Source organism: Eumetopias jubatus, unplaced genomic scaffold (assembly GCF_037043125.1).
Source record: "Eumetopias jubatus isolate StellerSeaLion01/CBP00866 unplaced genomic scaffold, mEumJub1_p1.0 scaffold_7, whole genome shotgun sequence".
NCBI lineage: Eukaryota > Metazoa > Chordata > Mammalia > Carnivora > Otariidae > Eumetopias > Eumetopias jubatus.
In genome coordinates, this window is record NW_028274813.1 from 79,549,394 (window position 1) to 79,575,361 (window position 25,968).

The following is a 25,968-nucleotide window of genomic DNA, read 5'->3' on the forward strand; positions in this document are numbered from 1 at the left end:
ACACATGCACTACATCATCTGATATAGCAACCAACCAGCTAAGTAGGGCACATATTCACTATTTTAATTTTTCGATAAGGAAATAGTTTCAGAGGTTGACTAGCTTACCCAAGATTACAGAGCTCAAACCCAGTCTTCTAATTTCACATTCAGTGACTCCTTAAAAAAACAAAACAAAAACAAAAAACATGCTGTCTGTCAGGGAGCCTCGACTTTAACACTCCGAGGAAGCTGGAGCCTCTAGGTTCTGTTCACATACTGGACCTCTTACAGCAAAAGGGAGCACTCTCTATCAAAAGGAGGCCCCAGCTGAGGCATTCTGAACTGTTCCATAACAGGTTTCTTCTTCACCTTCCACCCTCTCCCTCTCCCGAAGGCTCACCAGCATACTCTGGCTTTCCATTAGCACCAGGACCCTTGGATGCTATCATTTAGCATAACTGAGCAGCCATCAAATGTTTATATGGCTCTAGAAGGCACGATTTAGATGACGTTCTCTCCTGCTGAGGGGCATCTGGGACCTGTTTGGGAAAACCTGATCTCCCCATCTCACACAGACCGCGCAAGCAAGTGGTTACTTCAGCTGCTCAGTTCCACTGGTCAAAGGCTCCTGCTGGCCAGTCAGCTAGATTACAATAAGAATTATACTATGTCCTTACTGTAAGAGCCAGGCATAGGGCTGAATGCTTTACATTATCTATATGATCTCATGGAATCCCTGCAACAACCCTCCTAAGTTGGTTCTAGAATTATCCCCATTCTACAGATATGGAAGATGAGGCTTAAAGAAGGTAGCTGCTTAAGATAAAAAATCTACTGTGTGGCAGATTCCAGGCCCGGTGTTTTGTTTTGCTTTGCCCCTGATAATGAATAACTGATAGTCATGACATGGTAGAATCCTATGCCTGGAAAGCCCCACGAAAGGACATTTAGTTTTTCTTTTCAAGTAGGACTCATCTAACCTCCCCCAGTCAGAGAGCCAGGCCCTGGGCTCTTCACTTCCACACTGGATCACCTCATTTAAGAAAAGAAGCCATCCAGGTTTACATAAGATGAAGAGAACTAGTTAAAAGGCAAAATAGTCTAAATCAGTATTTCTCTGTCTCTCTGTCTTTCTCTGTCTCTCATGTGTATGTGCGCGCCTCTGTGTGGATACGGTAAAAAATGTGAGTTGACTAAGTTGACTGTCATATGGTCTCGACGAACTCCCTGGACAAGAGATATGTGTTCCTCTATGGTAACATGGAGCTGTATTTACTCATAACTTGGGTACATGGTCTCTGCAGGATGATAAACTTTAAAACTCACGTTTCTTACCAGAGACCCTTACAAAATCCCATAAAACAATCTCTAATAGACAAGAAGCCAAATGACTGAACACGTGAACGGCAGGCTTCATCACTCTCCCTCACCATCAGGGGTCTAGAGGGGGACAAAGCGTTTTGCCAGGAACAAAGGGCACAGTTTTTAGAACCTGCAGTTTCAAGAAGGCTGCATGATATGACCTCACTTTAAAGTAAATTTGCTTCTGATTCTGCACACATATCTTTGAAAGAAGTCCCACATCCCCTAAGTGCGAGCTTTAGCCTCATGTTTTCAAAAGAGAAAAACTTTAGTTAGAGACTGGTAAGAGCAAGGGGTGTCTTTGTGTACGAGCACTTCTTGTTTTCATTCCGTGATCAAATATATTCTTTGCAGCACAACTAGAAAGCTCTCGAAGGTGGCCAGTGGAGGTGCCTGAGAGCCTTATTGAGCACACTAAGGGCTTCTTGGCATGGAAGAGTTTTTCACGGTTATGAATAAACCGTTAGCCCTGGTATTATTTCTTGCTGTTTCTTTCTTTAACTATCTTTGAAGTCAAATGAAAACAGTTGTAATGGCAGGCTTACTTTTATGATACCATAATCTCCATGTGTTAGTGAAAGGAATATACTTCCCTAGGATTTCCCTAAGTTCTTTTGCCATTGGGTACTTTCCAGCAAAAGCACATACATTTCCAACAGATTCTTTCTTCAATCTTCACTAGATTTCTTAGTCTGAGAAGCCAGGCAGAGCCATCAACCAGTAGAGGAGGGGTAATCGTATATAGAACATTTCCAGGAGGTGAATTTCTAAATATATACATAATTTAAAAACATACATATATATATATATACACACACACATATATATATGGGTTTATTTTTTTAAGTTATTATGAGCTTTTTAAAGGGGATTTTTAAAAGATACTTTGGAAATTGGTAGTCAGAAAGCAGAAATGAATTATCTAGCCTCAGATTAAATTTAAATTCAAAGTGCTTAACTCTGAATACGGAAATTCCTCAATTCATCCAATAGTTTGTTTTGTTTAAATGCCACTTTGGATTTAGTTTAACTATCTCCTTCAATATAATCAATCAGCTGCAAGCGAATTACCTTTTCCCCTAAAGTTGGTGGTGCACAGGAATTTGAGATTGTTTTAACTGTTACAGTTGTAGTGGAATTCGTTTTTCCAAGAAAACTGAAGGTTAATGATTTTTGTCATATTGAGACTAAGGCTTAACAATTGCTACAGTTGGCCTTTGTTGAGGTGGGCTTCTTTTTTCTCTGGGCCTTTTGAGGTATTCAGAATAGGTGACAATAGATTGCAGTTGAGAACATATGTAGAGAGACCCCTGTGGCTTATTGGAAAAAGTTGCTCCATGCTGGTTGGGTGTTTGGGAAAAAAAATACAACCAGAGTTCTTTTATGTTCTGCTAGTTAATGAATGCATGAATGTCAAAATGGGCCAATGGCCCATTCAGGGGGCAAAGCCTCAGCAGCCCCCTTCTTTAAGAACACATCCTGAGATGCAAAATACATTTGCTTAACAAATTAAAATAATGAGATAATTCAATTAGCTTCTTTTTAAAAAAAAGAAAGAAAAAAGGGTACATCGGGGATTATTGTAATACAAGAACAGGTCATACTGCACAAAAGCGAACAAACCAGTTTGAAATAATGTTAAAGAGACTAAGAATGGAGGAATGCACACTGAATCATGCACTTGTGAAGAAATTTACATGAAATAATAATTTAGACTACATCTATTTTCAGTGAGCTAGAGCCAACATTTCACTTTGAAAGTTGAAATTAATTAAGTGACAGAAAAATATAGTGGGCATGTCTATTTCCAAGGACTTCCTCATGCCTGTTAGTGCACGTAAGAAAAGTCTAAATTAACGTGTCGCTAGTTAGGGGTCTCTATTCTTGGTTTCTGAGCTCAGAATTATAGCTGAGTAAATCTTTCAGCTCATTAACGATTGGAAAGTAAAAGTTTTACAGGACCATCCTCATCAAAGTGACTGAACCTCTTCCCTGCAGTTGGGGTGAAATCTGGATGAAGAGGGAAAAAAATTTTTTTTTTTCAAAGAGAAAGCCAGCCGAGGAGAATTTCCTCATGATACAAGGGAGGGGCAGAAAGGGCAAGGGAGGGGAGCAGAGGGAAAGACTGGGAGACAAAGCCAGTGGGAGAAAGTAATGAAAGGGGCATGATGTGAAAGAAGGTCATGGGGAGGAGAAAAATAAAGCACTTAGCGAAGAGTAAAAAGGAAAGGGGGACAGGGAGGCAAGGATGACCAGAGGCTGGGACAGAACGGGGCTCTGGCTACGTGCTCTTGAGGCGAACCCAGCTCTATGGGTGCAGGAAAGGACCCCACAGTGTAGAGACCCTGCACTGTGTCCCTCTCGTTTGAAAAATGGGGCAACGGAAGGTCCAGAGAACTTAATGGGCTTAACTGAGGTTCAGCCGGTACAGGGGCGTGCTGACCTCAAAAGGCCGGTTCCCGACTGCCTGGCTGAGGCTCTTTGATTCTTCTCTCCCCACTCCAAGGACAGGCATTCATGAAAATTTTCAGCTGGCCATGCAATTCTGCACCAAGTCTCGAGTTCCTTTAACCAGATTGAAAGCACGCTCAGGGCAGAGACAAGGTGCTGTGGTTGGTTTGTAGCCCCCTGCACAGCAAAGCCACAAGGAGTGCCCAGCAATCCCTGGCCACCCACAATTTTTCACCAGTGGCCACAGTGCACGGTGGGTTCAGCCCAGGGCAGGGAGGTGGGAGATAAGGTACCGACAGGGCTCCGGACACTGACACTGGAGACTCAAGGCCCAGAATACGGCCGGTGAAGGAGAGAGTTGGCTTGAAGAGAAAGGTGCAAAGAAAGTCTTCTCTACTCAGAGAGACTGGGGGAGCAGGAAGCTTTAAAAGCAAATACAGAAAATGGCACTTGGCTTCTCCCTATCTCCCCCCTGTGACGACGAGTGTATTGGTGGTGGAGGCTGCGTGAGATTTATAGGCCACCGGGAAAGAGGATAAGGGCTTCAGCAAAGTCATCATAATGTGGTAGAAAAAGCACAGTGCTGGGGATAGGGAAGGTTGGGTCCTTGTCGCAGCTTGACCTTGAGTTAATCACTTCCCTTCCTGGGTCTCAGTTTCCTCCTTTGCAAACAGAGCAGCTGAATTCTCTCAGGTTCGGCTGTTCTGGGATGTTGACTTTGATTACTGAGGGACTGCGAATACATGGAGATGTTTGCTTGGAAAGCCACCGTGGAAATCTCTCTTCGGCCGAGAAGGGCTGAGCATGAAGGAAGACAGCGGGGGGGGGGGGGGGGGGAAGCCAAACAGGTGAGCTCGCAGGGAGCAAGCTGTGTGCCTGCCCTCCGTTCGCCCCTACCCTGCCTTTCTAACTTGCTACTCTAACCAAACCGACCTTCGGTTAAAAAAACGAGAAGCTCCTCCCCTCACACTCACTCGACTTCCAAATTAAAAACATTTTACAGGTTAGTAAATCTCCAGCTGAGGTGATGTAGCAAAGAACAGCTGTGAAGTAATTTTGATAATGATGAGAATAATAGCCACATGGCAAGGTTCAGGGCTTTGCTGTTGCAGCTTCAGTGCTCCTGAATAGATAAAAGTGATTAAATACTCCTGATTATCCCTGACCAATATGTAATGGATTTACAGCCCTTTCAATTAGTCAGTATTTGCTTAGGACTCATTATTTTGTCTTTGGTTAAGTAATCAGCCCAGAGACCGCATGTTCTGTCTAATTCCTCTGAGCCGAGTCAGTGCAGGGCCCTGACCTTTGAAATGGCCATAGCTGCAAGGCAAGAATAACCACTACACCAGGGCAGCCTCGTTGGTTCTCCCAGCTAATCCTGACACCACAGGCCAGATCGATACACCTTAGTTTGCTACTAATGTCCTTACATCAAAATGGCCGATTTAGGAATGTGAATTTATCACTCGGCCCTCCCCGCCACCACTGCACCCCTTGCCCTTTGGAGCTCCGCTGCGAGAGCAGAGTGGCAGCCACCACCATAAATAAAAGTGGAACCTTGTCCTGGACCCATGACACTGTAACTAATGTCATTCAGCATGGCAACACACAAGTTGGGTAATCAAAGAGGACCTTCAGCTTTCAGCGGGCTACTCTATTTTTAAGCATTAGCCTAAAGAGAATGACCTGAAAACAGTATCATAGCAAGCAACCGCCTCTGACACTTTTACCATTTTCCCAGAATTTCCAAACCAACAGTAAAATATGAGTGCCTGGTTCCTCTGTAAGAATATACTGTAAATTTTTTTTTTTTTGGTCATGAGAGTCTTAGAGTCAACAGGATACACCGACACATAAAACCGAATGCAAACAGGAGGGTAAAGATCCACTATTACTTTAAAAATGTGGCAGAGTTGATCTTTTCCCAGAACTAAACAGAGTGAGCTTATAACAAAATGGACTTAAACAGCTAAAAAAGAGTCTTTAATCTCCACATTACAGACGAAGGTGCTACAGCACCTAGAACCCTTCTGTTTGTCACATAAACACGGGCCATGTTAGCACGCGGCTCCAGCAAGTACAATTGCACCTGATACCATGAGCTTGGACACGCATGAGGCAAGGCGCTGCTTTTCTTTCTTTTCTTTCCTTTTTTTTTGCCTCCTGGAGGAGATGGCTTTCATTAAGAGTGTAATCAGCAGCGTTTATGGATTCATGAGCCATTTCCCTTGGTTGCGGTGGCAGTATCTGAAGTCGCTCTCACACCTTTTAGCATAAATAACAAATTTATTTACACATGCTGTGTAGGGCCCTAGACCATTTTGAATAATAAGGTCCATTCCTGGCCTATTAAAACAAAAATGTTCTCCTTCCTAGAGAGTGTTCTGTGGGTAGTGACAGTTGGCAAAACCTTAACTGCTCTGTTAGTCATCAGATTTCAAGAAAGGGAAAACAGGCACCTTATTTTTTTTAAAAATCTGTATCAACCTGTATAGTATGCTAGCAGCAGGCAAAACAACGAAACTTTCTCCTTCAGCTTGACTTACTGTGAGATGCTGGAAGAGCCATGCTCTCATGATATTTGTTGCTACTTTGGGGAAAATGCCTCTTTTCTTCTGGCGTTTTTTGTCCTTGTCCGGATCATCATCATCACCTGTGCCAGGCGAAGCTACACTGTTGTCTAAACCATCCCCTGGTAGGAAAAAAAAATGAAAATACATTAGAGACGACACAGAAAGGGTGCCAACAACAATGTGCAGCTAATGATGAGCTCAGCTAAGCTTGTTGAAAGAAATCCATTAAGCGGGTATATTCTCTTTCATTAAAGTATAATTGGAGACACAAATATGTAAAAGACAAAATTAAACTAGGCCTCTTCAAATGTTAATTTTGTGTGTCTCACACTCGCCCATATCATTAATTCAATTATAATTGTGCGCTTGACACAGTGCAGTAGCTCTTTGTCAATTATGGAATCCAATGTGGGAAAACCGCTATCAGAAAACCCATTCGGTGAAAATGCATCCCCATGCCCATAGTGAACACATACTGTAGGGTAATCAAGTTAAATGTTCTGTAGTCTATATATTCTAGGCTGCCTGCATAGGTGACAGTAACTGTGTCACTGTTCATTGCACATAACACACTGCCTTTTCAGCCCCTCCTAGGACTGTCACCTCCTAAGCACACACATTCACACACTCCTCAGATGACCCTGCACTCAGCATTTGCATGACATGAAAACTTTTAGCTCTCTGCACCACTGATCATGATCATTATCATTAAAAAAAAAAAAGGATATACATGAAGGTAGGGTGCTCACTTAATCAGAAGTTTCTATCAACATCTTCCTCTTCTGTGCTTTTCTCTGGCATTAATTGTGCATTAGCAAAAATCATTTACTTTTAACAGTCATAGTTATTTTTTCTTGCCCTCCAGCAAAAATGCCTTGAAAGCCTGCCTGGAGGGCATCTAAATTATGTATCTGAAAAACTCTTCTGGCAAGGCATTGCAGGACCCCTACTTTCTTAAAATTCATATGAGCACGTCTTCCTGTTTTTGGGAAGGCATCAATCAAGAGCAGCAATATATGCCATATCCCTACATTAATATTTGAACTAATAACTTTAAAAAAAGGAAAGAAACAAGATCCGACTTGTGGCATAATCAAATGCAAAATAAATGAAGAATACGGGGACAGCACTGGGGCTTTATAGATGGCTGTGTTTTCCTTGCACATCATTAGCCTGGAGCCACACGAAAGAGGAAAACAGAGAAGTGGAGAGTTTATGCTCCCTGCTGGTGTTTAAGAAGCTGGGGTCCTGGAAGGACATCTGGGAATTGCTCTGAGATGGGGGTTTTTGTAATTTAAGAATAGACATTCATTAGCAGTAAATGCCATAAATCCCATGCTAAGTAAAAACCTTGTCCAAGAAAGCCTAAAACAATAAACTCTGTGCTCAATGTAGCCTGAGCTAGATGCTCTGCAGCTTCCCGGGGAATGCTAGAGATCCACCAGCTCATTCCCAGACCTGTTCCTTTGGACTGGGCTACTCCACGACGGCCTGCCCACTGGGCTCCTCACCTTCCAACTTTGGCGACGCTGTGGGCTTCCCTATACCTGTTCTCTTCCTTTCTCACCAAAAAACCCTCAACCTTCTTTGACCAGAGAAACAGAAAAGCCACAGCAAAGAGCTGGCAGATTAATTTTATTGACATTTCCATTTTCACTGCAATGTGATACCCTCCATCACATGGAAGAGATGACCCTCACTATTTACAGACTGACAGGCCACTTCATTACAACCACCCTGCCCCAAGGCAAAGCAGCTCCCTTCCATCTGCCCAAACACTAGAGCATGACCCCGAAGTTGCTGTTCTCTTTTTCTTTGCCGTCTGTTATGATAAAAAAAAAAAATAAAAAAAGAGTGAGTGAAACGGACCCCAAATAGTCAAAGAACTAATCAGAGTACAGGGAAACAAAAGGCATTTGACTTTTGAATACTGGATCTATGGGGGCTAGTCTTCATCTGTCTACCCTCCCTACGCACCCGTGGATACTAGGGGTCGCTTGCACAAGGAGACACACACACACACTCACATACACAAGCTTGAGCAGGGACATGCATACACGCTTTCCACCATGCCAAGGAACCGCTGCAAGGCAAATTCTCACCCACACTAATGGCTTCTGACTGCTCCTTGGCAACCCTAGCATTTTAACCTGGGTGGATGTGCTCTCCAAAATACAGACACTGGAGCGATCTCATCAGCTGTTCATGTGACACAGATGGAGAGTGGCTATTAGGAGCCAGGCAGTGGGCCTTGGGGATCTGAGGTGCTGTTCTGTAGCCCGAGGCAATTTTGAAAAGCAGTACCCGGAGAGGAGGAAAAAAAAAATCCACATGGCAAGTCCAAGTTTGAAGTCGGTCAGTCTGTCTGTCTACTCACTATGGATAAAGATATCTTTGTCTCTTAATGTAAAATCTATGTGGGCTATCTGGACGTACACTGCAGATAATGTATGTATGGAATGGCTCTTCCTTCAATGTCTTCCAAATATAAAAACACACACTGTAAACAATGCCTGTGTGTATATATTTCTTCTGAAGCACATATGGTTTCTGTGTATATGTTTAAGCTGAAATTGTCAGGATTTTGTTAAAATCTCGTTTAGCTCTTTTTGATAGATTTCTGAATATACTTATTTTAAAAGGTTAATTGCTTAATTGAAGGAAGTTCAACCAAAAGAAAAAAAAAAAGAAGAAGGAGGCATTTGCATTTTTCACCCAATCAATGACCTTTAAAATGAGAGACAGCATTTCCACAGTGCATTTTCTCATGCTTAAAGGCAAAGAGGGCTGGTAACACCTTCAAACTATTTAGCTCAAGAAAAAAAAAAAACATAACTAGATTGAGCATCCTTTGATGACTGACTTAAACTGGAGAAGGCAGGAGCATTACATGAATTTTAATTTTATGTAAGTGTTGTAAAATACTTGAATTTGGATCCAGTGTAACAGATAATTGTAAAGAAAAATGTGCCCATTTTTATAATAAGTAGATATTAGACATTAGAGTTTTAAATTAATATTAGTGTCTCTACCTCCTTAAAGCGAGGAGTTTTCCTCTCCACGTTAACACAATAAATGCCATTGTTTTTTTTCCTCCAATGAACTATGAACCAAGTCCAGCATGGAGGAATAACAACATAAAGAAAGATTTTGAAAGGAAACTGTGATCTGCAATCTAAAATAAAATTGTGCAGAGGATGCCAAAGTTAGTAACTCATCAAGCGGACATTGTTCTCTTGTTTTAAGGCTGTGTGCGTGTAAGACGATTGGCAATCCCTGGCACCTGTGCCAAATGAGTTTCTGATGATGTGTGTGTGTGTGTGTGTGTGTGTGTGTGTGTGTGTATCAGCACAGATGCACGTGCCAAAGGAGGTATAGGAGATAATAGCGTACATCTCAGTATCTGAAGTTAAGATTCAAAAGTGTGGACTCCTGAGGCCAAGAGCTGTCTTTTGCTTCTCTTTTTATCCTGAGAGCACACTTCTGTGTCTGACCCAGAGCAGATACCTAGTGATTGTATGTTGGGGGAGGGAACAACTGAACTCATCCATGAGCTTATGCAAGGACCCCCCCTCTTTCTGAGAATCCCAAACTGGGGCAACCACACTCATTATAGTGCCTCAGGGGCCAGGTTGCCTGTGTGCACACAGTCACTTCGAAACATACCAGGAATGGTGCTTCTTTGAAGAACCCAGTGTCCATTAAGGCCTTTTTGGGGGGCCATTCCATCACCATTGCCATCTCTGATGAAAAACTAAAGAAAAAATAGTGGAATGCTTCTTCTAAAAGGTTACTAATCCCTTCTCAAAGGGTACAATCTAAATTTGGGACAAAGATACTCAAAAGAGCTGTGTATTACTGGAATGTACTATGTGTGACCATGGGAAGAAATATTCAAGGCCTGTAGACAGACAACTTTTGACGTGTATTGAATCATCAAGGGAGACTGTTAAAAACACAGGTCTCTAGGCCTTATCCCAGATTCATTGACTCAAAATATCCCAGGGCAGGGGCAAGGAATTTATATTTTTAACATGTTCCTTGGGTTTGCTTATGTAACCAGCCTAGCACTGGTTCTCAAACTGGCTTTTGGAAGCCACTGAACTAGATGAGCCTCTAATTTGGAAAGAAGATGCAACCTCAGGCACGGGAAGGAAGCTCCAAGTCTATACTACTCCCATGCATGGGGTCAGTGGTCGTGGTGAGGAGCTACAATGCGGCCCAGGTTTTATTCACTTCAGAAGAGCCACAATGTTCTCCAATCACATGGACTGACCAGCAGAATGGAGCCTCGTCCTGATCTTCCGGTGATGAGGGATACAAAGGATGAAAGAAGCTCTGTAGAACACTGGCTCTCAAAATGCGGACCACCAGCCCTAGCACTGATGAAGAAACTGTGAGAAATGCAAATTCGTGTACCCTCCCAGACCGAGTGAATTTGAATCTCTGGGGGGGGGCCTAATAATCTGAATGTGAGTAAGTGTTCCAAGTGATTCTAATGACCACTCACGTTCAAGAAGCAATGCTATAGAGCACATAGAAGGTCCCCTTAACCTGCTACCCCTGGTGGTTACTGTCTGAAGGCCTTAATATAATCTCTGGGTCTTCCTCCTGTTTTAAGACTCTGAGGTATTGGGTTACCTGGGTGGCTCAGTCGGTTAAACGTCTGCCTTCAGCTCAGGTCATGATCTTGGAGATCCAGGATCAAGCCCTGAGTCAGGCTCCCCGCTCAGTGGGGAATCTGTTTCTCCCTCTGACCCTCTTCCTCCCTCTCGTGCTCTCTCTCTCTCTCTCTCAAATAAATAAATAAATAAAGTCTTTATTTTAAAAAGGGGCGGGGCACCTGGGTGGCTCAGTCCTTAAGCCTCTGCCTTCGGCTCAGGTCATGATCCCAGGGTCCTGGGATCGAGCCCCGCATCAGGCTCCTTGCTCCGCGGGAAGCCTGCTTCTCCCTCTCCCACTCCCCCTGCTTGTGTTCCCTCTCTCGCTGTGTCTCTCTCTGTCAAATAAATAAATAAAATCTTTAAAATAAAAAAAAAGACTCTGTGGTATTTTAAGAGCATCTGTGGCTAGATTTACACCCATGCTCTGGAGGAAGTCACACATACTTTCCATAGCTGAGCATACCATGCTCAGAGCTACACCTACCTAAAACACCACTACTGAGATAGTTTAGTCTCAGGAAGCTAAATCCTGGATACCATGGGTATCCAGGTTTTGGTAGACTCCATACCCACAGCTGTGTAGCCAGTGAATCAAGGAAGGATATGGACACATTATGAGAGGATCCTCGGATAATTCTGAAGCAAAATTCCCAATCCATAAAATTCTACGTCATAAAAACTACCTAGGCAAAAGGACATCACTTCCTTTCATTGGCATACTGTCTTATTCCATTTAGCCAAAAGTCTATTTTAGACATCAATTTCTTGGTCTGAAATAAAGCAATGATACAAACAGTGACGGTGCGCTATGACGAGTCCGACATCACCGGGATGTGACCTTCTTGCCCTATCAGAAATACAAGGTAGTGACCAACGGGGTCCATCTTCTTCTACTTTTCTACCTCCTCCACCGCCCTCCAAAAACAAAACAAAACAAAACCCAGTCATCGACCAGTGAGAAAAATGAAGCGAGGATATTAGGCTGTTGTTCAAAGTTCCACAGTACTATGTGGTTAAGGGTAAACTAGAGTTCTGGCAACCTCAAGTCCAGTGTTACGACCACCGGTTTTCTCACATTAGTATCATAGGTTATCTTTTACTTTTCAAAGCATTACCTCATTGGAACTCTGTTATCAGTGACAGATCTAAGCAAGGTTTGCTCTCTCACAAGAGAAGGTCTAAGTGCAGAGGAGAGATTAGATCTATGGCCGAGGAGTTGGGACTGAGCTAGAGCTGGTCCAGACTGGTCCAGGTTCAAAGAAAAATATGCAAACTTTTCTCCCAAAATTAAGCCATCCCTTGAAGAGCTTTAGATATACACAGTACAGCAATAGTCTTTGAAGGTAGGGGTTTTTTATAACAGATTTATTGTCATCCAAGTGGAGACACCAGACTGACCTTCAGAGCACAGAGATGCTACAAATATTTGAGAACCCACACCCACTGTCCATACAGTCAGGACCTCATGAGCTCTGTGCAGTGCTATTAAACACTTCATAGAACTGTGATCAAAGCGATATATCCCCCTGCCTCAAAGTCCCCCTTTTAACGCTAGAATAAGGTTTCTGTGACATTTGGCACACTGTCAAATAACAATCATCTAAAACTGACCTCTCGATCTTGTATCAGGACAAATAAACATATTTGGTTGGTACCACTGGTACTTCTTCTGGGTAAGTCAGTGGTGCATTATTTAATCCTCACTTCCCCTCCTGGGTGGCTCAGTATGTGAAGTATCTGCCTTTGGCTCAGGTCATGATCCCAGGGTCTTGGGATCGAGTCCTGGGAGCCCCGGATCAGGCTCCCTGCTGAGCAGGGAGTCTGCTTCTCCCTCTCCCTCTGCTCCTCCCCCTCCAACTCATGCACTTGTGCATACTCTCGCTCTCTCTCTTAAATAAATAAAATCTTGGGATGCCAGGGTGGCTCCGTCAGTTAAGTGGTCACGGTCCCAGGGTCCTGGGATTGAGCCCTGCATCGGGCTCCTTGCTCAGTGGGGAGTCTGCTTCTCCCTCTGCCTGCCACTCCCCCTGCTTCTGCCCTCTCTCTGGCAAATAAATAAATATTTAAAAAATGATAATCCACACTTCCCCAAGTTTTGGACCAGGTTTACTAGTTAAATACATCATTCATACAAAATACATGCTGTAAAAAAGAATGATATCTCATCTGAGAGAACATGGCTTTTTTTTCCCTCTTTTTTGCTAAACAGAAACTCACTACATTATCCTTTTCATTATGTGCCATGTAAATTCACTAATTTCATACACATGCACACATATATATCTTCTCTAACAGTCTGTTTCCAGGAATTAGGTATATTGACAAGTACATAGGTGTTTATGCACATGATCATTAACCTATATGTATATAAATTAAATTGTATCTTTTTCAAATCAGTCACCAAGTCGTACACAAGTCATTTGTGGATAAACTGCATATTTTTGCCAGTAACCATACCTACACACCCATACACAAATTTATAGAGTTCTTCAGATGTGCGTATTTAACATTAAGTAGAGTAGTCCCCTTTCCACATCATTTCCCTATCTCTAGAATACAGGCCCCTCTTTATCGATACTGCCATCACTGTCATTATCTTCATTATCACAAGTACCTTTCAGTGGGCATTTGCAATGTTCCAATCCTCACTTAATCTTCACAGCAAATGAATGAAATAACTACTAGTACCAATTCCATTTTACAGATAAGAAAACATAGACTCAAAGAAATTCAGTAACTTGTCAAAGGTCACATAGTTAGGAAGTGGCAGGGTGTGCTATCCTCCAAAACCCAGGCTCACATCCTCTAGCCTCTCCCTTAACCTGCTCAGAGGACAAGTGAATGTGAAAAGTGAAGCTAGATGCTGGATAAGCCCTCACTCCCCCGGAAACAAGCCCCAAGAGTGAGGTCCTGTATATTTGCATCCATGTTCCAAGGTCATGGCGGGTGACAGCCCATTTGAAAGTATGAACCAAGAAACAAGCAGGTGCATATTTTACACAAACAGGTATATCCATTATCTAGAGATAGGATCATTACTGTTCCCTGTGGATGTAAATTTCAAATTAAATATCATTTTGAAACAGAAGTATCTGTGGAATTTTAAAGATCTTTCTGAGCCAAGGGATCATTCAATATGCCATGACTTTAGTCCTTTCCCCTGGGCCTGGAATGCCCTTTCCCTTCATTTTTACTAACCCTCCTTCCTATTCTTCTTTGTCAAGGCAAACTCCTATTCAACCTCCACAACCCAGTGAAAAAGGAATCTCCTTGGCAAAGCTTTCTCCAGTTTCCATTACAGAGTTAGTGTACTCTGCTTTCTACTTCTTCAGCAGTTTGCCTTTGCCTCTGTTATATTTACTTTTCTGTTTTGCAATTTATCTGTTGACTAATTTCTCTGTCCTGCTTGACTGTGAACTTTTCCAAGGCAGGGGCTGTGTCACTTCTGATTCCCAAACCCTGGCTCTGAGTAAACACTCAAATGTTAGTGGCATGGACAAATTGGCAGCAAGATCCTTTAGACATATTCGTAGGACCCGATGAGACTATAACCTGCTTTGAAGAAACTGTCCATGAAGGAGACCCCTTGCCCCCAGTAACCTGTTCTAGTAGCCACAGAGCCTTGGGCTCCCCCGCTCCCCTCTGCCTGCTCCATGAGCACTGGGTATCATGGGATCATGGCCAGTGCCGTTTGCATATGTGTGTGGTCCTCCTCAGAGATGTTCCTTACATGTCTGAGACATGGGTCACATACTGCTGATGAAAACAGTACTCCATCTCAAACCTGCCCTATTTCAAAGGGAAAGTAGGGGTTCTGGGAGAGAGTAGGCTGCCCTTTGCCCAGGCTGTTCAGATGACTCGGAACATTACAGTTAAAAATGAAGTATTAGGTAGCCATGGAACTGTAACACACAGTACCTTGTGAACCAATTTTCTGTCATCATTTCTTTTTTCTCTTGACATAATACTTTGAAAATGGAATTAAAGTATACTAACAGTCAAAATACATATATTAGATACTAAGAGTCAAAAGATATTTTCTTCTGGGGACTACCTTCCAGGAGTTTAATTTGGCTATCCCACTGAGAAATCTGCATCATGGTTTCAAATGAGATGAAAAAAGGAAGAAGAAAGAAGAAAGAAAGAGAAAGAAAGAAAGAAAGAAAGAAAGAAAGAAAGAAAGAAAGAAAGAAAGAAAGAAAGAAAGAAAGAGAAAGAAAAGAAAAAGAAAAAGAAAAAGAAGAAGAAGAAGAAGAAGAAGAAGAAGAAGAAGAAGAAGAAGAAGAAGAAAAAGAAGCAGCAGCAGCAGCAGCGGTAGAGGAGGAGGAAGAAGAAAAAGCCGCCTTTGCCTGGTTCTGTTTTCGACTACAGCCTTGCAAAACTTGCTTTCCAAGAACCATCCACAAAGTAAATCTTTTTGCACATGCAATTTACCTTTTTTTCACCTCAGATCAGGTTGGGGGAGGGGGAAGCTGAAGACCCAGAAATGTGGGGAGGGTGAGGGGCCAGAGGTGGGGTGAGGGGCCAGCAGTGAGACCTGCTAATTACTGATCTCTTTTACTCTCCTGCTGTGCTTAACTGTCTGGACACGTTAAAGTGAAATTTTTCTGTGATTTTTCAAGTGACTAGTTCATGGCCCACTAGCATGGAGGGAAGCAGAAGAGATGAAATGCTTTCGTTTACATGCAACATTTACTAACCGTGTGGGTTTCCGACATTAAAGAGAGGACAGTGACCCAGGCCACCTTTTTCACACTCAAAAGAGCACTGAAAAAACAAGTCTTCATCGGCTTACCTCAGGCTTCCCTGGTCCTGAACACCCTCCCCCCGGGGTAGGAGCAGAAAGGGAAAAACAGAGGGGATTTTATGCTCCTTTCTCTTCAACTTTTCAGGCGGTATAAGCAGCATTTAGCAAATTCAGCCCCAAATGGCTCCAAATGCTGAGAGCTGCAGGGGCTCCTTCTTTGTTATCCTCCCTCTATTTACACAGGATTTACGCAGGCTCTCCACTGAAGAGACCTAAAGCACTTCCATTCTCACCGGCTCTGCCCCGATTGTGGCCCCCGGTGGCTTCACCCAGGCCGGCGATAGGGGATTTCTGTAACCTGGAGAAGGCCGCAACACTGAGCTCCCTAACTGGGTGATCCGAGCCACCGTGGCCGGTGCCGGCCGCTGCAAAGTGGGGGCCTATGAAGATGGGCTCACCTTCCAGCAGGGAACCAAAAACCCAGCTGAGGCTGGGCGAATGTGTGTCCAGAGACAAATAACATGCACTTTAAAATATGCATCTATATGATATGAGGCAAAGTGGTGGATGAAAAAAAAATTCAGACTGCAGCTTGGATGAAAACCACTTCACCCACTGGTTGGAAAAATAAAGTGTAAAAACAGACAGATGGACACATATGTAAATGTGGCTGTGTTTTAGGCTTTAGCTGGCAACGTGAGTGCCGTAGTATAGTTTTACACGCCTGTATTTTCCATATCATGTTGAATCCTGTTAACTGTTGAACAGAAACATCCTCATACTGGTCCTTGACCAAATCGGTCCCCTCAATTTACCCGTCAGGAGCCATAAAATGGCTTTGTTTATTGACTGGAACCCTCTAATCCTTTAGAGCATGAGTGAACGAAAGCTTCCAACACTCTCCGCCCAGGCTTCACTTAAGTTGGTTTCTCTCATTTGAGATACGGAACTTCACTTGAGAATTTTAAAATAGTTCAAGAAAGGACATTTAGTCTCACTTGCCACAGAATTCTCCAAAGGATATTGACTGAACCCAGTAGAAGAGTGTATGCCTTTGCCATTATAATTCAGCAGATTGCTTAATCTCCGTGGTAGAGCATAAAAGAATTGTACTTTTTTACTCAGTTACCTGATAAGCACATAGAAAAGTACAGAGTTGGTTCTGAAGGAATTCACAGTACATCATAATAAAGCTCTTCTGGGCACTCTAATGATTCATTTTTAGTGAGCTCTCAAATGCCCTTTCCCACAGTTAACACTCAGATTTTATTAAGGTAGAAAGCAGGGACAAATGTCCACTCAAGTCCCAGCTCTCAAATTTGACTCTACTTGCTCTATACACTACCTACAGCTAAAGCTTTTTTAATGTTCTGTTCACCTCCCTGGAGTGGCATTTCAGCTAACAGAGTTCACAATCTTTCAGCCCTAAACACAGAAGGCTGCTATCTTCAAGTCATCCTAGGAATGTGCCAGATACCATCATCTCCCTCCTGCTATACAAAGAACCAGAAAGAGAGAGACCAAGAGAAGACCAAGCTGATCATGTTACCAAGAGCCCAGAATGCCCCTCTCAGAAGGTTAATCTTTGAACCAGTAAATGTTATAATTAGGAGCCTTGAAGTTGGGCTGAGGCTGGCCATTGAAAGAAAGACCCTAAAAGAGAAAGTATGAATGGAACACATTTCTTTCACCTAATGGTTGACACAAGGGTCATGATTTTTATGGGAAATGATACAAAAATGAGCTGTTATGATATAGGAGTCCCTTTCCCACATCTCCTACAAAAGAAAAAGGGTGTTTGGGGAGAGATGTCTTCCCAATTTCACTTAGCTATGTTTCGGTACAAATTGTGAAAATTATGCAAATAACTATTTTGGCACCTTTGCTAGAGGAAAACATTATTAAATTATGCTCTAAGTATTTTGTCTGCTTTAGTAATTACTCTCATGTAACTGTAAATATAAATAGCTGTTATTCTGTTTAAATTTTTAATCATGCAAAATATTGTCACACAAAATGTCCTTCTGTTGCAGTCTAACTGGGATTTTCTTTTTTAAAATATCCATATTTAACTGAAGTGGACTATTTTTAGCATTGTAAAGCGTTTTAGTAAAGATAGCTGGCTAACATCTCTGAATCAACAGGTCTTTCAAGGAAAGATATGGCCTTTATATTTGCAAAAAGAATTTCCTACGGAAGGCCTCTTATGTAAAATATACTTTTAACATTTTACACTAAACTAGAATATAATCAGTCTGCTTCCAAGGATGTATTAATTACATAAGCCTATATTTTAAACATATGCTGCTAATATTCTCGTTTTATCATTAACAATAGGATTTTTATCTCTTTGTCTCTTTTAGCATACTTTAATATGAGATGAAATGTTTAAGTATCAACCAGTACCAAAATTTGTTGGAGGGAATAACAGAAAAGCATAGTTCTACATGGCAGAGTTATTTTATCCAATTTTTAGGATTCTTACCTTGTTATCTTATTTGTTATCTAAAACAAAAATAGGGACAATACGTTTTTTATAATATCAAACACTTGATCAGTTTGAATTCTTAATATGCTATCTCCCTGTGAATTTATAACAGCAGATACGATTTTCAAATGGCAGGACAACAAAAACAAAGACTGATTATTTCTCCCACTTTCTTGACTGTTGTAAATTGAAAACAATAGACTGTTTTAATAAAAGTGCAACTTTGCAACGGACATTGTTAATGCAAAAAGAAATTCTTTAATCTTAAAAGATAGCCATCTTTATAATAACAACAGCAATAATAAAAATAACACTCACTAAGACAACTAGATTCAGATATCTCTCAACACTCCCTGTGGTATAGTTTTAGGAAACTAGTCATAGCTATGTATACTGAAAAGAACAGTAGTACCTGTGAAGTTGATAACTGGTTTTAGGTGAATACTTTTTAAACTATTAGCACATCAGAATTGGAGAATATTTGTTAATGATTTAAAAATTTTATTTTGTAGTTTTTCAAAGAATATTTTCACACAACAGTCTCCTAATGTAACTTTGGATTTTTGCTTAAGAAGTTTATAAACTAAGTTACTAATACTTAAAAAGTAGCTACTGTGCACTTAGGCATTCCCACTTACTTTGATTATTTTAAATAAATCTACTACTATGATTTGAGAAGAAGTGTTTTTTGGTAATGTAATGCAAAGATCTACAATATATATGTAATAGCCCTAAGAGAAATAAATAATATGACTGCTTAATAAAAATAATCTAAAATAGCATGAGTTGATTATTTTTCATACAGCCTACATATTAAAGAACTACAGACACAAGGCCCTTTAAAAGTGTACTTTGAATGGAAAATGACTGCTACTGGGTATGGGGTTTCTCTAGGAGTGATGAAAATGTTCTAAAATTGGTCATGGTGATGGCTGAAATACTCTACGAATATACTAAAAAATATCAAATTGTACACTTTAAATAGGTGAATTATGTAGTGTGTGAATTATATCTCAATAAAGCTATTATATTTTTTTAAAAGAACACATTTTGCCCTCCTTCTACCAAAAAAAGCATGCTGGAAGAAATATAAAATCCTAGTAACAGACATTTGAAGGTGTCCATAATCCTTTCTGAACTGCCTCAAAACAACGTGATTTCTTTTTTTTTTTAAGATTTATTTATTTTAGAGAGAGCACAGGAGGCGGGGGGAAGGGCAGAGGGAGAGGGAGAGAGAAAAATCCAAGCAGACTCCACGCTGAGCGCAGAGCCAGACACAGGATTTGATCCCATGACCCTGAGATCGTGACCTGAGCCAAAATCAAGAGTTGGATGCTTAACCAACTGCACTATCCAGGCACCCCAAAACAATGTGAATTCGAGGCTGCTTACTAATGTCATCTCAGCACCTTGTATATGGACAAATGTATGTACTCAAAAACACTTGGGGTGAATTTTATATTGTTTACATTTCAAAGATAGGCTTTAATGGGAACTAGATTGATCTTAATCCTGAAATTAACCCTTCTCTACTCTCAATTCCATTGCATTATAACAAAACCCTAGTCCAAATTATTTACCTCTTTCAAGGTTTACTTTTTTTTTAAGATTTTATTTATTTATCTGTCAGAGAGAGAGAGAGAACACAAGCAGGGGGAGTGGCAGGCAGAGGAAGAGGGAGAAGCAGGCTCCCCGCAGAGCAGAGAGCCCGATATGGGACTCAATCCCAGGACCCTGGGATTATGACCTGAGCCAAAGGCAGTCACTTAACCAACTGAGCCACCCAGGCGCCCCTTTCAAGGTTTACTTTAACTACCAGAATAACTCCAGAAGACTTACACACACACACACACACACACACACACACACACACCCAGGCGCCCCTTTCAAGGTTTACTTTAACTACCGGAATAACTCCAGAAGACTTACACACACACACACACACACACACACACACACACACACACACACACCCAGGCATCCCTTTCAAGGTTTACTTTAACGACCAGAATAACTCCAGAAGACTTACACACACACACACACACACACACACAACCCACTCCTACATTTCTTCTACATAAGCTTCTTCAAGTCAGGAACCATCTTTTAGTTTTTTCATATCATTCTTAGAACTCTGTATAATTTTTGGAGTATGGTATGTGCCTAACCCTTTACTGAATGAATCAATGGATGTCTCTCCAATTCTTTGGAATATGCTATATTCTTCGTAAGTCTACATCTGAAACTTGGAAATAGAAACTTCTAGAATGTTGGTCTCTAAGAGTTGGGAACTGCCCATAGAGTCGATGTTTCATAAATTTCTTTTTAAAAATTTTTTTTTAATTTCCTTTTTTTATTTTTAAGTAATCTCTGTACCCAGCATGGGGCTCAAACTCATGACCCTGAGATCAAGAGTCACATGCTCTACAGAGTGAGCCAGCCAGATGCCCCGATGTTTCATAAATCTCACTAACTTGTTAAGAAAAGCTGCCTGGAAGAAGCAACTTTATTAAAACAGACAGTTAACAAAAGAGGTAACCTACATTTGGAAAAGTACCCTACATACTTACTTCAGCTTTCCTTTTCTAAATTTCTGACTTTATTCTATTTCTTTGGGTAGCTGTGCTATTTTGTTTGTACTTTGGGAGCTCACTTCTGACATATTCCTTGTCCCTCTACTCTGTCCTTCTGCCCCTCCCTGTATAACTACAGAGGCACATATCCTTGGAGAAAAATGGTAATATGATGAAAGAAGCATGAGCTGTGGAATAACAACACAGATCGTGTAGTGAATTTCCAGATCTAATTTCTTACCGGTTGAGTGTGACCTTGGTCATGAGATTAACCTTCTGAATCTCAGTTTCCTCAACAAAGAAATGGTAGAAGTATACATACTCAATGGGTTGTGAAAATTAAGTGAAATAATGAATAATAGTTATTATTTATTAACTCCCTACCTTGTACCATGAGCTTTACTCTTATTGACAAGCTTAGAAACTTTATAGATGACTATCTAGTCTCACATAGTACCTTGTCTATCAAAGGCGCATCAACAAAGGTTAGTTATTTTTTAAAATGAACTAATATGAAAGGACAAACAAAATGTGGTATATCCATACACTGAACTATTACTCAGCAATAAAAAAGAACAAACTACTGATACATGCAACATGTTAACCACATTACAAGTCATGAAAGTAAATGGAAGAAGCTGAACAAAAAACCACATACTATTTGATTCCAAATGTATTAAATTCTAGAAAATGCAAACTAATAGACTGAAAGCAGATAAGTGGTGGCCTGAGGACAGGTACAGAGGGAGGGATGGACGAAAAAGGTGTACAAGTGAACTTTCGGGTGGGGATAGAAATGTACAGTGTCTTGATTTTAACAAGTGCTGGTCTCAGTGCATACAACTGTCAAAACATGTTTAATTGTATACTTTAAATGGGTGAAGTTTTTATATGAACATTATACCTCAATAAAGTTGATAAAAATAATGTTAGGCAGATTATAGTTGAATCTCCATAAACCTGTTATTTGGCATAGAACAGATTTTAGTGGAAAGCATAGCATGCAAAACAGAGAGGTGGGAGTGGGGCTCCTCCCACTTATTGCAATGAGATTCTGAAAGGATGAAACAATTTAGGGTAGCATTTGAAAGATGCATTTGAGAGAAACCCGACATGATATTTATAAACCTGTAGATGTATACTATTTTTTTTTAATTTCACAAAGATGTAAAGTGGATGGTCAGAATTTTCAATTTTATTCAAAAATATTTTTCTCCATTGGCCAATTCCATTATGGGAAATACTGTTAAAGAACTATTCAAATTAAAAAAAAAGAGTACCAGTAATAATCTAAAAGGTAATAGAAATAATTCTTAATAAGCTATTTTTAAAAACTCTTTTGGGGAATTCAGTATTAACCCATTCCTCCTCCTTGTAAGAAGATCTCACACTGGAGATCTTAGTCAATCTCAGAGGAAAATGACACCATGCATGAAAGACTCTGAGCATCCTTAAGATTAAAAATGAGTGGGAAATACAGAATATTAACCCTTGACAGACAGCTCATGCCTTCAGATAATCCCTGCATCCCTCCTATGAGTAGAGAAGGGGACCAACATGTGAAACACCTAGTATCTACCAGGTACAATGGGTATCATCTCATCCGCACGGTTCAAAGTTCATTATTTTAATTATTATTTAATATATTGCGAAAGTGATGCCAGAGAGGTTAAAAAACTTGCCTAAAGTTACATGTCAGTAACAGAGCCGGATCTTCAACTCAAGTCTATGAACTACACTTTCATAGCCTCTATTCCCATATGCAGTGGAAGTCATTTTTTTAAAAAGTGGAAAGCGGTGGGGGTGGGGGCGCCTGGCTGGCTCAGTCAGAGGAGTATGTGGCTCTTGATCTTGGGGTCATGGGTTCAAGCCCCATGTAGGGTACAGAGATTACTTAAATAAACTTTAGAATGAATAAATGAAGAATGTGGGGGAAACAATGTCTTATGTCTTGGCCCCTGGATAAGTGGTACTTACTAATGCCTGACCATGGCCAAGTGACTCATCTGAATTTTGAGATGTGTGATATTTGGCTCATATCAGCTAATCAATAAGAGTTAGTTTTGTTTCATTCTTACTTTTTCCTTCTTTCTTTCATTTCTTTTTAACGACTCATTCCCATGAAAATAAAACATGAAAGTAGAGCCACCACTGGCTGAAAACACATGTGCTCAAGAAAAATAATTTCTCCCTTAGTCTTCCAGAACTCATACTTCAAAGTGACACAAAAGCAAAAGGCCCCAGTTGCCACTACATGGGATATATTACCACACCTGACTGGCATCATCAAATCCTAGAAAGACGAGGAGCTGAAGGCCACATAACTATTAGTTTGCCACTGCACACCCCCATGCTCTGTCACAAAGACAGACAACTCAACTCGAGGGGCAAGTGTGAACTTTATTATTTTAACTGATAAGACAGAGTGGTAAAGGTCATTGTTTAAGAGGAAAAGTTGTTCAACCATTTCCCAGGAGGAAAAGGAAAGGGTTTGCTCTCTCGGTAGGTTTATTCGTGTACCTGTGCAAGCCAGCCTATGAGAGAACTGACATCTTTGCTGTAAGATCAGATCTCAGAGCCACCAATCAAATAGCAGCCCAACCTTAATATGCTGATGCAGCGAATTTCCGGATCTTGATCACACCAGGCTAGGGAGTCATTCTTCTCAGTGATAAAGTCGGTAAATGCACTCTTGAGAAGATAACAAATTAAAAACCAGCTGACTCAACACCATTTGAGTGAGGAATTCACTGCTGACCCAGTACAACACAATTTCTATCACCAGTCAGTAATCACTGAAGAGGTGACCAACTTCATTTCATAACTGTAAAACTATTCCTAACAGAGGGTCTTAGCACAGCTAAATGGGAACTGTCCGATTTACAACATGCAGATCTACTGAAATTGGTACTGACTTCCTCAACTATTTATATCCTGAGTCTCACTTTATGTGAAAATTCAAAGATTCTAAAGCAAATCAGAAATTCCCCAAAGTGCTGTATTATTTAAACGGCCAGAAATATGAAAAGAATTACATAACTTAGAGGATTACTCCATTTTGAAAATATATCTTATAGCTATATAAGTCCTGCTAAAATACCTAGTTTTTCTATAGTTGATGTATTATTCTGGCAGAAAGTAAAACTGACATCCTCTATGCAGCAACCACAAAATATTTTTAAAAATGCCTAGTAGTGGTTGTGAGACTTGAGGCTTAGACTTAGAAATGTGTGATCTTGGATAAAAATATCTTATATTTACATTGTGATGTTTCGGCTTTCAAATAATTTCTTCTAACTTTTGATCACCACAACAAAATACAAGGGGCATATACTATCATTCCCATTTAACAGATAAAGCAAGTATGGTTAACATTTTGCTAATTCCTTGCCTTGCCTGAAATATTTTCCATTACTTAAAGTCTGTGAATATTAGGTTTAACCATCTGAAATTGCTAGTATTTGGCCATTTTTAACCTACCAAAATGGCAATTTAATAAAGCAATATTCCCAGCTTTACTATCAATCATAGCACAGTTGTTTATTTCGTTTCTCCTATTTTTCAATGTTTTTAGCAATAATGTCTCGCCTCACTCTTACAAATCGCTTCAATTATTTTCTCTTCTCATATCTAGTAGATAAACAGGTAATGTGGAGGTAAACACTAACAATGGAAGCCCTAACATATGAGAAGCCAATGAAGTCACTACACATTAAAACTTACTAACAATTAGGAGATGGGAGACCTTGCTGTGTTTTTAAATAGGGATGTGACCAAAAACTTGTTTGTACTATTCAGAAAAAGGAACTATTCTTGTCGATTCTAATTTCAAACTTCAACAATAGTAGACAGCATTGAGAAATGATTAGAGTATATTCTATATATAGATGGTGAAGAAATTTTCACTCAGTGTTTCCTATAATAACAACAGCAACGTTAATAAAACACAATATTTATTGAGCACATCCGTCCTCTCTTTCAGACAGTCTGCTAAGCACTTCACATGAATGACCTCATTTAATTCTCCCCATCCTCTTGGAGTGTACTTTTCTTTTACATATGAAGAAACTGAGGCTTAGAGAGGTTGAACAATTTTTCTGGGGTCATAGGAGTAATAAGGGGCAGAGACAGAGCTCACACGCATGCCCTTAAAACACTACAGGAGACTGTTTCCCACAACAACCATCTCTGAGACTTCAGAGCCCACCTATCCAGAATTTTCTATCCTCCTAAAACTTCATAACATTCCTATACCCTACTGAATTATTGGGTTAGTTAAAATGTCTGAGGTTTCTCAAGCTCAGATAAGAGGAAATTTACATTTTACCGTGACCGTAAGTGTAAGGAGGACAGGCACTAGGGCCAACCTATCACCCTGTACTCCCTATGCATACAACAGGTGCCCGACTCAGAACAGGCACCGAGGAAATGTTTGTTACGAGGATCCTAGGTAATAATTCTTCTGTGTGTGTGTGTGTGTGTGTGTGTGTGTGTGTGTGTGTGTGTGTTTTATTTTTCACTCCCAGAGCCTTACCGTGACTGGTGTTCCTTGTGAAAAAGTAGAGAGCTCTTAAACAATCCCAACTCTAGACATGACTTGACTTTGGAAACCTTCCACCAGTGGCAAGGCCTTCCCCACCTTCGACTTTCTGCAAGTGCTAAAATTGATTCATCTCACTGACAAAAATGTGATAAAAGGACCCCAACCACAGAGGTGGAGAAACCACTCCTTCCCCTCGAACAAATGCTGTTTTTTTCTGATGCCCATGATTGCTTTTCTTGTCTCGCCAAGGTTCACTAAGTACTGAAAGCTCAGGCCCAGTAAGGATGGGTCAGGTTTGTCATGCACCAACTCTACCCCTTTTGTTACCAAGACATCAGTTCCCAATCCTGCTAGATCGACAAATAATAATAATAATAATAATAATAATAAGTAAATAAATAAAAGAATAATAATAATCAGTCCCAGCGGTTATTTGGGTGCTGCATAAGTCTTAGAAACATGATTATCTCCCGTAGTGATTTGGTAGCTTTTCCGTACTCCAACCAGCACATTGGGACTTCTAAATTACATACCATAATTGACATAAAATATCTGTCCCATCAGTGAATATCTTTATTAGCA

The 25,968-nt window shown here is 40.7% G+C and overlaps 1 protein-coding gene across 16 annotated transcripts in view; it reads right to left on the reverse strand.

Moving 5' to 3' along the window:
- The window catches only part of MEIS2 (Meis homeobox 2), a 202,021-nt gene that overhangs the window by 132,649 nt on the left and 43,404 nt on the right, over positions 1-25,968 (reverse strand). For all 16 annotated transcript variants that reach the window (XM_028119465.2, XM_028119463.2, XM_088025087.1 and 13 more), the window contains one exon: positions 6,345-6,490. In XM_028119465.2, the coding sequence (XP_027975266.1) occupies positions 6,345-6,490 (146 nt within the window). The remainder of the gene's footprint in view (positions 1-6,344; positions 6,491-25,968) is intronic.